Here is a 13,776-nt window from a genome sequence, read left to right on the forward strand (position 1 = left end):
ATCTCAAGGGAGAAAAAAGTAATATGTGTTTGAAACAACATGATGGTAAGTAAATGATTAATTAATTTTCATTTTTGGGTGATTTAACCCTTCACATGTAAATGAAAGAGAGGTTGCTCTAATGTTGGGTTGGGAATCTTTTCTTGGCCATGTGTTTCCATACAAGGGGTTGAAGCTGCTATTTGAAAACAGCCAGGTTTAGTGTGTGTGTTTGTGTGAATGCATGCTTGTGTGTACTGGTACAACAGAACACTGACTCCAGTGTGAAGTCAGTATAGTGTGCTGCTTGTCTTGTCATGTCTCTGATTTAATTAGCTGAATTTTAACGAGCCCCAGATTAAATCCCCCCAGATATCTCCAATGGAGCCCCCCATCTCTGTTTCCATGGCAATGCCATTATTCCCCATGCCAATTGGGCTCTAATTAGAGCAGCTATTATGGGCTGGAGGGGTGGGGTGTATGTGTGTGTGTGTGTGTGTGTGTGTGTGTGTGTGTGTGTGTGTGTGTGTGTGTGTGTGTTTTGAAGGGTGATGGGGTCAGAATTACATTGCATATCTTTCTCTCCTTCTCCATCAGTTCCACCTCTCATTCAGCCCTTTGACTTTCCTCCCACCTCCATCGGTAAGCTGATGTACATTGCATGTGTGGTGTCATCGGGAGACATGCCGATCCGGATAACCTGGCGGAAGGACGGGCAGGAGATCGTGTCAGGAACGTCAGGTGTCACTATCGAGACCAAGGAGTTCATGAGCTCCCTTCAGATCTCCAAAGTCTCGCTCAAACACAACGGGAACTACACCTGCATTGCCAGCAATGATGCAGCCACTGTCAGTTCAGAGAGACAACTCATAGTAACAGGTGAGGGATAGGGTGGGTTATGTGGGGAAATAGTGGAATGGTATGTGTAATTAGTGTAATTCCGCCAAGTATGACATATTCCGGGATCAAAATGCTTGTTGGTCATATGCCAATCATCAATCAATCAATCAATCAATCAGTCAGATTTTAGGGTTAAGTTTGGGGTTAGGGCTAGGATTAGGCTGATTGCTGTGTTGGGGCTTGAACAACATTCTTATTTTATAATTTCCCTCTCAATTCCAGGTAGTTAATGCTTGGAGTTAGGGTTAGGGTTACGACTATGAGGGTTAGGGTTACGACTTTGTTGTTTTACATGAATGTAGTTGCAGAACCAACAAATGATGTTGATTTCCTTCATGGTAAAATTATAATAGTGGAAAAGGGATAGAACCAAGGTAATTAACAAGTGTTGAGGAATTGACTTGCTGGAGTGTAAGAAAAAAGATTAATTGTAGTAAAGATGGAGTATCCATGTATAGAAAACTGGAGGGCAAATAACATTCATGAAACAAAACAACTGTGGAGACCAGAAACATCCTGGCCACTTCAACATCGATCTTTTAGCATTAGTGTTCAGCATTTTAAAAGCTTTTGTCTGTGTTTCCTCATCTAAAACGTCACATGTTCTCCTTTTTCCTAGTTCCCCCTCGTTTTCGAGTTCAGCCCAATAACCAGGATGGGATCTATGGAAAGTCAGAGGTTCTGAACTGCTCTGTGGAAGGGTACCCTCCTCCCAAAGTCGTATGGAAGCATGCCAAAGGTACCATCTTCTGTTACTGTCTTTACTTGGTTTTAATCAGCCAGTGATTGGCCACAAATCTGGTCATCTAATCTCAAACTCTCTGTGATTCTAACACCACAAAATTCTCTTCATTTTGGTTCTGCAGGTATAGGAAACCCTCAACAGTACCACCAAGTTCCACTGACGGGTCGCATCCAGATCTTGTCCAATGGTTCACTGCTGATCCGTCACGTCCTAGAGGAAGACAGAGGATACTACTTGTGTCAGGCCAGCAATGGAGTGGGCTCTGATATCAGCAAGAGCATGATGCTTACTGTTAAAAGTGCGTCTGACCTATCATACACATCTATGTAACATACTGCAGTGTTTTCACTAGGATTTTTTTCAGCAGCATTGCTGTTGTGGGTGCGTCCACAAGCCTGCAACGCCGGACACCTGTTAACGCATGTTGGTCAAAGAATAGATTAAAAGAGGGGTGTCAAGTAAATTTCAGCCTGGGCCACATCAGGGTTTATTTGTGCCCTCATAGGGCCCTTTGAAAATGTGGCACCAGAACCTGCTTTGGTAGCACCCATGCAAATAATATTACATGTTATGTGCACTGAAATGCACATTTGACAGTGCAGCATTGATTTTGAGGTTGAGATGCAGATCAAAATTATGATATTAACAACAGTAATATCTGTGGGAAAAAATGAACACCTAATTTTTATATGGCTAAATTGAAATATTCTGAAGTGTGAAAAAGTTGGGTCTTTTTACAGATTCCTTTCATCAGGCTCCTACTGATTAAATTACAGCCATGCCTTGGAATTTATGAAGGCAAACAAAATAACTTACATTTTCATACAATCAGAGAGCATTACAAGTGTACAGATTTTACACATACGGAAAACTGATGCTTGCTCCATATTTATGAAAAATCACCATAGCATAGTGCAATGCACACAAATATTTGGGGAAACAGTACATTTTAATTAAATGAAACTATTATTTAATTGTACTTTTCAGTATTGATATAATATCTATTTATAGCGAAAAGCATATTTATCAAAATTTCTTTCAAATCTGTCCACCATTGTGGATACATTTTTAACTGTGCTTACTGCAATGCATTCTAGTTTTTTCCTTATCTTCAAATGATACATGCAATGCTGCCTTTGAATTTTGCCGAAGTATCTTTGAAGGCAGCATAATTTTGCTGGCTAATGTATTGAACAGCTTTCGCATCAGGAACACACCTATGATGCCTAAATGTGTTACCTGGGTAGATAGCTTAGTACTTTTTGGAAGAGAGCTTTCGAATCCTTATAGAAGTCCTGGTTCTCACTATGGCCAGTTCGCCCCTGCTGATGCCTGCGGAAAGGGTTTAAGATGCTTGATTGGACACACACACACACACAAACACCGACACCACACCACTCCTGCACACACACATAAACACACACATACACCTGCACCTGTCGCACTTTGTCACTCAAACTAATGACCCAGCTATTTCTCAAATAGAGGATAAAAAAAAGAAGAAAAAATCAGGCCTGAATAAATCACCATAAAAGGGTGATTCTGTCAAAAGTACGTGTCCAAGTTAAATTTCACCCAAATGCTGTACAAAAAGAAAGAAACAAATCATTATATTTTGCTTAAAGAAAGTGGAGCATATTTCATGACCATTTAAAATAGTTTTCAGTGTTTTTATACTTATAATTAAGCATATGATCATTACCATAGTGCAAAAAAAAAAAAAATCTAAATAAAAAAAATCTAAATCTCATTATGGTTTTGCAAATGAAAAAGTTTATTTTTTTATTTTTTATTTTTTAGTTTCTTTCTGCATCATGGTAGTATTTGTTGTACTTTAATTTGCTGATTTAAATAAATAATAATACATAAAAAAATCTTATCCAAGTAATTTTTTTCAATTACAGTAAAAAAAAAATACCAATTACCAATGAGAATGAGTAATCCAAAAACAAATCTAAAAATTAAAAAGTCCAAATGTATTATTGTAATGAGAGTTTGTGGGGTAAATGTGCATAATTGTCATGAAAATAAAAAAAAAAAAAAAAAAAAAAAAAAAAAAAGGTCCTAAAATAGGCCTAATTTCCTTTATGCAAAATATCACATTTTTGGTTTAATTTTGGGGACATGTTTTCATGAGATTCACTCAAAAATGGAAATACTCCTGCAACATAACATAATATGAAAAAATGAAGGGGTCTGAATACTTTCTGAATGTACTGTATCTGTCTATCTATCTATCTATCCATCCATCCATCCATCCATCCATCCATCCATCCATCCATCCATCCATCCATCTGTTTGTCTGTCTGTCTTTCTGTCTCATTAGCTGTCTAACTATCTTCCTGCCTATTCGTCCATCCGTCCATCTTTCTGTCTTTCTACCCCTTTTACATCTCTTCTAGGTCAGTAAAGCATTCAACCTCAAACACATACAAACACACAGTAATGATTAGACACACTTTAATCCTAATTTTTAGATATTTTTTTACTATAGTATTAAAACTTTACTTTTCGCCAATGTATTGGACAGTGAATTGTGTGTAAGCAGCTCTCAATAAGAGCAAGGGAATCAGAACAACAGATTCTAGTCTGCTAAATTCATTTAGATCATAGAACATTACAACGGAATCCTTAAGGCCATCTCATGACTGATCGTTAGATCGGACACACGATCTGTTCGGTCCACATCCATAATATTGATCCCTCATATTAATGTAGAGTGCAGAAAACTGCCTTGCACACAACACTGCCCTGGGCTTGAGTTACAGCTCTGGCCACATTTAAACATACTTCGGACATGAGTATTTTCATTACACCCGATTTCAGACATTGAAAGGATCAATCAATTTCATGTATGATTTTTTTTTTTTTTTTTTTTACAAATAGAGGATTAAAAAAAAGAAGAAGAAATCAGGCCTGAATAAGTCACCATAAATACACCAGGAAATACTCCTGTTTTTGTAACCTCAGGAGAGTAATCAGTTGGAAATGTAAGATATATCTGACACTGGTTAGAGGTGAACAGAACAATTTCATAAATTGTCATGCAAAGCCGGTGGATAACATGCAGCTTTATGTTTACAGGATCCAACATATTATTATTTTCATGTCTAACAGTGGACTCTCTCTCTCTCTCTCTCTCTCTCTCTCTCTCTCTCTCTCTCTCTCTCTCTCTCTCTCTCTCTTATTCAGTGTTGGTGTTATTGATTGAATTGTTCCTCTGTTCTGCCTCCCTCAATTCTATCCGTTTCACTCGTTGGAAAGGGAGAGAATGAATAAGTGATGAAAACAAAACAGCGGAACCCTCCTCAGATCGATATTGTGTGTGTGTGTTTGTGTGTGTGTGTGAGGCAGCGCTAGAGAGGAGTTACTCAGGAGGGAATGAGTGAGTGAGAGAGTATGAAAAAGTGATTGAGGAGGTGGAGAGAGACCCGTGTCACCAGAACGCCAGGTGTCGGGTTAAAGTCACACTGAACCCTGCCTGCTTTTCTTTTAAATTAACTTTCTTTATGATTTATTTACCTCCTGCCCTGCTATCTTATCTTTTCCTGCAGTTCCAGCCATGATCACATCCCATCCAAACACCACCATGGCCATAAAGGGGCAGAACAAGGAGTTAAATTGCACGGCCCGGGGTGAGTACCCCATCATCATCCGCTGGGAGAGGGGTGACACTGTTATCGACCCTGACCGCAACCCTCGATATTCCATCACCACCAGCCCCAACGAGAAAAGCGATGAAGTTATCTCCACACTGAAGGTGAGACACATACACACTCACTCATACAGAAACTGGTTTTAGATTAGCTAGACTGATTAAATTATTTCATACTTAAAGCTGAAATCAGAATCAGAGTCAGAATGAGCTTTATTGCCAAGTATGCTTACACATACAAGGAATTTGCCTTGGTGACAGAAGCTTCCAGTGCACAAACAATACAGCAACAAGACAGAGATAATAATAAAAAAATAGAATAAAAATAAAAAGTGAATAGAGAATAAAGTATATATAGAAATACACTATAGGACAATATATATATATACATATGTACAATATACAAATACAATCTGTTATATACAGAAGCAAGGGAATGTAATGGCAGAAGAGGTATGGTATGCTGGATAAATATAAATAGACTAAGCTGTGTATTGCACATGAATTATTGCTCAATGGGGCAATTTTAATTGTTCATGTGATGGATAGCCTGAGGGGAAAAACTGTTCCTGTGCCTGACGGTTCTGGTGCTCAGTGCTCTGTAGCACCTGCCAGAAGACAACAGTTCAAAAAGGTAGTGGGCAGGGCGAGTGGGGTCCAGAGTGATTTATACAGCCTTTTTCCTCACTCTGGACGTGTATAGTTCTTGAAGGGAGGGCAGGGGACAACCAATAATCCTCTCAGCAGTCCGAACTGTCCTTTATAGTCTTCTGATATTTCATAGCTGAACCAAACCAGACAGTTACTGAAGTGCAGAGGACAGACTCTATAACTGCTGAGTAGAACTGTATCAGCAGCGCCTGTGGCAGGTTGAACTTCCTCAGCTGGTGAAGGAAGTACAACCTCTGCTGGGCCTTTTTCACAGTGGAGTCAATGTGGGTCTCCCACTTCAGGTCCTGTCAGATGGTTGTGCCCAGGAACCTGAATGACTCCACTGCAGCCACAGTGCTGTTTAGAATGGTCAGGGGGGTCAGTGTGTAATGTCTGTGCAACTAGTGGCACTAAACAGAATTGCAAAAATAGTGATTGTTTCCAAACAGATTTCCCAAACACTCCTACCACCCCTTCCATATTGCATGAAGTGTATAAATTGAATAAATAAAAGAAATAAATTTCTGCCTAAATCGTTCGTGAAACCATTTATAAGTTATTGAATTGAATTGAATTAAATTAAATGCAGCAACATAAGAATGCTTTTACGAGCTATTGCTTGTGTTTCAGACATGAAGCCAATTGTCCAGATTAGCTAAACTATACTATTGCCTGCTCAACAGATTATTATATGTAGAACTTCCCCAAACTCAAATTTGAGCGCTCAAACAGAGAAATTTTGTTAAAACATTACAGAGTCACCATATTTTCACAAGTCAACCTATGAGTAGCTTGTTCTTTTTGAACCTGTGTTTTGCTTGATTCAACACTGATAAATTCATACACTTCATCTTAAGTCAAAAAGATAATACTATATGTAGAGCCTGTTTTATGGAGTTCCAAATGTCATGAGTTATCCCCAGTCACAACGCATGAGGTAATACAAACAGCCAATCACATGACTATTTCTTACCATTCACGAGTCTGTTGGGTATACTGCAGTCTCGTTACATTTGAACTTTTTGGTTAGCCTCCCATTCAGCTCATGAAAACACACTGCGTGATCATGAGGAAAGATGTAGATTGGAATGAAGGTGCGGAATTTATATAAATAAAATAGTCTACTCTTCTCTTGCCGTAGCTGGCGTGCCAGTGATTACCCCTCCGCGTGCCATAGGTTGCCGACCCCTGATCTAGCACGTTTACATAGGAAAACAAAAACATGTCCAATGTGAACAGTCCCTAACAGCCTTTTCTCTCGCACACAATTTTTCACAGCTGAAGCCAGCCGAGCGCGGGGACTCCGTCTTTTTCTCCTGCCACGCCATCAACTCGTACGGCGAGGGCCGAGGGCTCATCCAGTTGACAGTGCAAGGCAAGACAATCAGCCATGATCAACAAGCTCACATCTTACATGATACTCTTTATCTAGAGACACAAAATCAATAATTTACCTCCAGGCCCCAAGCCACCTCTTACTCTTTACTCTCTCACTCTCTCTCTCTGTGTGTGTCTCAATCTCTATCTCCTCCATCTGTTTGAAGTCGTTTCCGCTTGTTTTGTTTGCAGAGCCCCCTGATCCCCCAGAGCTGGAGGTGCGAGAGGTCAAAGATCGCAGTATGAACTTGAGGTGGACGCAACGGTTTGATGGCAACAGTATCATCACAAGCTACGACATAGAGTACAAGAACAAATCCGGTGCGGCATTGCTTTGTTTCCATTTCAAGCTTGGCTGAATTACATTGTGAGCATGCATTAAATATGGATTTGTATGTCAGAAGAATATGTAGTGAATAACCTTAGACTCTGAGAAGATGAATGGGACATGAATGGATTTCTGCGCCATTACAACTTGGGTGTATTGCCTCATTTTGCTGTTGTACATCTGCATTTGTCCTTGTTTTCCTTTCATAACTTGTTTATTCATATCCGTATGATTTGACCTGTAAATGTTTCTTTTTGCATGCCAACGAACACTGTTCTGGACTGGCCTGGATTGAGATGTGATGTAGTAAAAAAATCCATGTTATTTTGTTCCTGTTGTAGACCCATGGGAGCTGAAACACGCCACACGGAAGATCTCTCCCACCAACAACCAGGCCAACATTGTGGAGCTCCATCCAGCTTCTGTGTACAGCATCCGCATGTACTCTTACAACAAGATCGGACGCAGTCAAGCCAGCAAAGAGCTGACTATCAGCACAGAGGAAGCACGTACGTTTACTGTCCCTGATATACACAAACAAACTCATACACCCCTGCTGAAAAGACTGGCTTAGACAAGCTTAAATTTCTATGATGGTCAAGGCCTGCATAGTCATGCTATCCCCCAGCAAAATTTGGTCAACCAAGCCTGGTCTTTCTGATTGATCAGGGAAGTCTTGCTGGTTAAGCTAGTTAAGAAGCCTGGCAGGTATAGCCAAAATACCTACAATGCAGGTCAGGTTACTCAGTGGTTATATTCGTAACACCTCCAGGCATTTCTGTTAATACAAGTACAGCTCCTACACTTAAATGGATAAATACCGAAATCTCCAACATGGTTGGTCAAGATTACGATCAAATTACATATTTCAAATCAGAAATAAAATCTGACAAACGTCTTATCATAAATTGTACTTCTTTAGCTCAATCAATGTGCATTCCCATTCTTAAGTAAACTGATAGATCAAAAAGGTGATTGGCTCTTTTAACTGTAAGCCTACAGCCACCATATTTAGAGTTACGATTTTGCCCATTCATAAGTATACGAGTGGCCAATCTCATCCTTATAATGTTTCTGGTGTAAGTGACCAGCTAAGGTGCTCTTTTCAGCAGGGACATATAGCATTTTGTTAAATATTCTTCTGCCATGATGTAATCTCCATTGTCTTCTGCTCACAGCTCCTGATGGGCCACCTATGGAAGTGATTCTTCAGCCAATGACCTCTCAGAGTATCCGTGTGACTTGGAAGGTATGCCTGCAACTCCCAGACTTCTTTGGGATGGTTGTTCCCAAACATTCCTTTTGGTTCAGAAAAAGAGCTAAGATTCAAGAAGATTCAACTTGTGATTTTCTCTCCATTCAGGCACCTAAGAAGGAGCTCCAGAACGGAGTGATCCGTGGCTATCAGATCGGTTATAGGGAGAATGGGCCAGGCAGTAATGGTCAGTACAGTATAGTGGAGATGAAAGCCACAGGTGACAGCGAAGTTTACACACTGGATAACTTGAAGAAGTTTGCTCAGTACGGCGTGGTGGTCCAGGCATTCAACAGGGCCGGAACCGGACCTTCCAGTTCTGAGATCAATGCCACCACACTTGAAGATGGTACGAAACACACACGCTCATCCATCCAGTCTGTCTGTCTATCACCATCCATTCAAAATGCTTGTCAAAAAGCTCTGAGGATATCTCTTGTCTGTGTTTGCACATGTCATGTGTGTACAGGGTGACTCTGGCCAATGGCATCATCCACAAGGGTGTCATGGTCACAGCGGCAACATTGATATTGATGCTGTTAAGGATAATAGTAATAACAAATGCATAGAAAAAAATATTATAATTAGCCTGTCTGCTGAGGCTCCTCTCCCTGATCCTCTGCTTTTCCTCCCAGTCTAATTATCTGCAGCTGAGCGCATTGTCTCCCCTCTCTCGCTTTTCATCTTTCCTCCAGATCCCTCTCTCCGGCTTTCATCTCCCCTCCTCTTTGCTCCCAATCCTCTTTATTTGCTCTGAAAACACCTTTCATTTATCTCTCCCTCCATCTCCCAACTTCCCCTTCCTTCCCTCTGTCCACTTCTGTTCCACTCTCTTTCTTCTCCATACGTATTTTTGGAAAGCTCCTGAATGCTTTTTCTGCTCATGTAACTGTTGAGATTTTCCCTCAGCATAGTTTATATCTCCATCGGTGGTTCTCTTGTGATTTTTAGTTTCTCTTCTAAATTTGTTAAATTTAAAATTGTAAATGTGCTGTTCTACCAGCTCTAACCAGCTTGACCAAGATGGCCGATCAGGTCCACCAGTTTGTAATCCAGCTGATCATCCATGTAAACTAGCTTGAACCAGCTAATGACCATTAATGACCAGCTTGGACCAGTTAGAAACCATGTAAAACTAGCAACCACTTTAGGGTGTATTCACACTTTAGTCACAAAGACCCAGAACTGAGTGAAAAAGAAACCAGTTTTCTTTGCATTCATACTGAGTATGTTTACATGGGAAGTTATAATTGAGCTACTGCTGGTTTTTGCATAGTCGAGCTACAATTTTCATTTCTCTGTCCAAGTATGCATAACACCATGCGCAATCGAATAGAGTGAAGAAAGGATGTCAGCTGAGAAAGTGACATAGACCTTTTGCATCATAATATGTTCTAAATATATGAGCTCTGCTTTGCTTTATTCCTTTTGTACACTATGTAAAGTGTAATAATAATGTTTAGACCAAAAAGAGATGTTGTGAATAAATAGACGATTAAGAAAATAGATGTCTAAATTTTTCAGCGATCGTTGGTACTTTCATTGGTTTGTTGTCTGTATACTTGAACTGTTCTGCCTCTGTCACCAAACCTGTGATTTGCTTCAGGCTGCATATTCAATAAATATAATTTTTTCTACCTCATTCTATGAATGAAATCCATGAGATAAGTAAAAGAAGCTTTTATAACCACTCGATGATGATTGAAAAATATATGCTGTAGATAATGTGTAATTTGTAATGTTTACATACTGCTTGCATGGCACTAATTTTAATGCTAGCATGTTAATTATGGCCATAGTATACACCTATTACTCTCTTTTATTATATTGTATGATGTCATTTGTGAAAATAGTCCATCTAAGATCATTAAAAAGTTGTTTATACTTGTTTTTAAATTAAGACATTTCATGGTACCGCAAAGATGGGTGCTGGTTGATATGGGTGTCACTATGGCAGACAGATAAGGGTGAATGGACGGACTACAGACAAAAGAATAATAATTAGAGGCACATCAATCTTTCACAGGTGTGAATGGCTTACAGTTTGCTGTTCAGTCCAAAAGTGAACATTTCTAGTGTTTGCTGTGATACCTTTGTGTTGTTGTTGCTATCCCACTTATCTGCTTTGTGTTGCATTTGACTTCCGTGTTAAATAAATGTTGCGTGGCACCTCTGTTTTTTGAGGTATGCATCCAATTAATGTATATACATGATGGACAAAGCCAAGCTACAATCACATTATCTTGGTCTGTTAGTTCGAATTTGAAAAAAAAAAGGGTACATTTGAGATTATGTAACAAAAGTAAGCAAATTTTCATGGGGCCATTGTTGAAGAGTTACTGAGAGCTGTGCTCTTGGGTGCTCTATCACGCCTCTCTACTCTAAATGGCAGTTTTAGTGTGGTCCATCAGGGCCAGACATAGTCGGACCCTAAGGCTTTTTCAAACAAGTACCATCATTTCTCCTCTCCTTCCTCACTCTTACCCCTCTCCTCTTATCACCTCCTTTACTCGCTCCCTGTCTTCCTCCGCCAGCTGCAGCTGCTCCCATATAGAGCCAAGCCAGCTTTATCCCTCCTCTATCCCCCCCTTTCATCCTGTCATCCGCACACGATTTCTCCCTCCCAGCAAGCCACACAGACAGGCTCTGTGTCCCCTCAATAGCACCATTATTTATTCAAGGACACAATTTGGCACATCATCGGCACCACATTTGCGGCGTATCCGGTAAAATAGAATGCGCGTAGTAGGTGAAACAGCTTAAGACCGAGATCACAGTAACGTTTCACATCTCTTCAGCTTCGGGATGTGATTGTTCCGTCCATTTTGAGTGCTGTTACAAGATTGTTGATGCTCTTGGGCCACACCAAGTGCTCCAATTGCAGTTTATTACTGTCATTTTACTATTTCACTGTAATTGTGCTCTTTTGCTGCAATTTCTAGTTCCCACTTCACCCATTGTATCTTGATTCCTCTGGTGCCTGAGTTATTTTCCTGCAGTTTTCTTTTATATGACTGTCTCTCGTTATATAAATATGCATGTACACAAATATTGGATTATTCACAGGGGCTGTGTTTTGTATTTATTTGGATATGTGGCACTTATTAAAAAGTACTGTGGTGGCACCAGGGTACAGTGATGGTATTAAATCGTAATACCATTGCACTTTGGTATACTGTATACCACATGGTCCTGAATGATTACTATATTCTTATACAATGGCATTTACAGTATGGTACTACAAGGTGTTTCAAAGAATAGCACGGCTTTGAAGGGTAGTGTATATGGGGTTGCCAACTTTTTGCCACGCAATACGGGATGTGATGCTTGAGCATTTTGAGCGCTTCAGTATGGTATGGAGTTCCCCTGTAGAGTGCTAAAATACAGGACAATACTGTCTTAATTTCAGCCAAAATGTGGGACACCCCAGCTGATGAGATGGGATGGGACAGCTTGCAACACGAAGTGAATATTACTGTCATCCTTGTGCTCTTTCATTGCAATTGTTGGTTACACTCCACCTATTGAATCTAGTTTCCACTGGTGCATGAATAATTTTCCTGCCGTTTCCTTTGCTTTTACTTGTATGTGACCATCTCTCATTTTTTCTCTCGCAGTTCCCAGTCAGCCTCCCCAGAATGTGCGTGCTATTACTGTGACATCAGACGAGGCGGTGATTACGTGGTCGGAGCCCCCTCGGATGACCCTGAATGGGGTTCTTAAGGGCTACCGTGTGGTGTTCTGGTCCCTCTACCCCGATGGAGGTGGGTGCTGTAGGGGCCAGACACTGGGGTTTAACCAGAGTAATTATACACTACTACTGTTACTCCCTTTACTAGCTACAGTACTATAGTCCCTCTAGAGCCCTGCTAGTGTCTGAATGTGTATCTTTATCCCTGCCTTTCCAAACCACAGAGGTTGTTTACTTTTGTGGGTGGACAGGTGTAAGTGTTTTTCTTGTTGTCTTTTATATCTGAAGGGTATATTAAGTCTTTGTGAGTGAAGAAGAAGTGGTGAAGGTATAAACAAAGGTGTGAACAAAATGATTTTGCTATACATGTGAGGATGAAATTTCTGAAAAAATCTTCACAAATATAGTAATACAAAATAAGTAAATAAAAAATTAATAAATTGTTCATAAATTTCTGTGCATCTAGTGTGACCAAACTACATCGCAAAAATAATGATTGGGTTTCCCGAACACTTCCCATGTCCGCCATGGATTTTATTTTATTTTTTTCACAAATGTGTCTCTTACAAAAAAGTATTGTGGCAGTACCATGGTACAGTTATATTATCAGCTGGTTATACCATGGTAATTTTATATGGTACTGAATGATTACTGTATTCATATGCCATAGTATTCACATGTTAATCCAAGGTGCATCAAATAATAATGATAATATCATGGTACATGTCCAGAAAACACCAGAAAATTCCATGGTACTTTTTTGTAAGTGATTTGTATGTAAACATGGTTCTCCTGTATTCCCTTGTGTAATGTATTCATATTAGACTGCTGTTATTTGAGTATTTGGACATACAGGAGAGGATAACAAATAATTTGATGTTTTTCTTTTGTCATCCCTCAGAATGGGGAGAGATGCAGAACATCACCACCACTCGTGAGCAGGTGGAGCTGAAGGGTTTGGAGAAGTTTACAAACTACAGCATTCAGGTGCTGGCCTACACACAGGCAGGGGACGGTGTCCGCAGCAATGTTCTCTACATACAGACCCGAGAAGACCGTGAGTTCACACAAACACACACGGCAACTGATCATATATCACAAAGACATACTGAATAATTTAAAGATGTTATATACTGTTTGCACTGACACTCACACACAAAAGGTCAATCTAATGATAAATTAACATAGAGATAAA

General features: G+C 39.9%; 1 protein-coding gene across 2 annotated transcripts in view; it reads left to right on the plus strand.

Moving 5' to 3' along the window:
* The window catches only part of LOC127429539 (cell adhesion molecule DSCAML1-like), a 181,244-nt gene that overhangs the window by 120,768 nt on the left and 46,700 nt on the right, over window positions 1-13,776 (plus strand). For both annotated transcript variants that reach the window (XM_051678646.1, XM_051678647.1), the window contains exons 9-19: window positions 577-858; window positions 1,499-1,618; window positions 1,746-1,922; window positions 5,179-5,384; window positions 7,209-7,305; window positions 7,500-7,628; window positions 7,977-8,144; window positions 8,814-8,884; window positions 8,999-9,239; window positions 12,508-12,654; window positions 13,483-13,638. In XM_051678646.1, the coding sequence (XP_051534606.1) occupies window positions 577-858; window positions 1,499-1,618; window positions 1,746-1,922; window positions 5,179-5,384; window positions 7,209-7,305; window positions 7,500-7,628; window positions 7,977-8,144; window positions 8,814-8,884; window positions 8,999-9,239; window positions 12,508-12,654; window positions 13,483-13,638 (1,794 nt within the window). The remainder of the gene's footprint in view (window positions 1-576; window positions 859-1,498; window positions 1,619-1,745; window positions 1,923-5,178; window positions 5,385-7,208; window positions 7,306-7,499; window positions 7,629-7,976; window positions 8,145-8,813; window positions 8,885-8,998; window positions 9,240-12,507; window positions 12,655-13,482; window positions 13,639-13,776) is intronic.

This window comes from Myxocyprinus asiaticus, chromosome 39 (genome assembly GCF_019703515.2).
Source record: "Myxocyprinus asiaticus isolate MX2 ecotype Aquarium Trade chromosome 39, UBuf_Myxa_2, whole genome shotgun sequence".
In the NCBI taxonomy this organism is placed as follows: Eukaryota; Metazoa; Chordata; class Actinopteri; order Cypriniformes; family Catostomidae; genus Myxocyprinus; species Myxocyprinus asiaticus.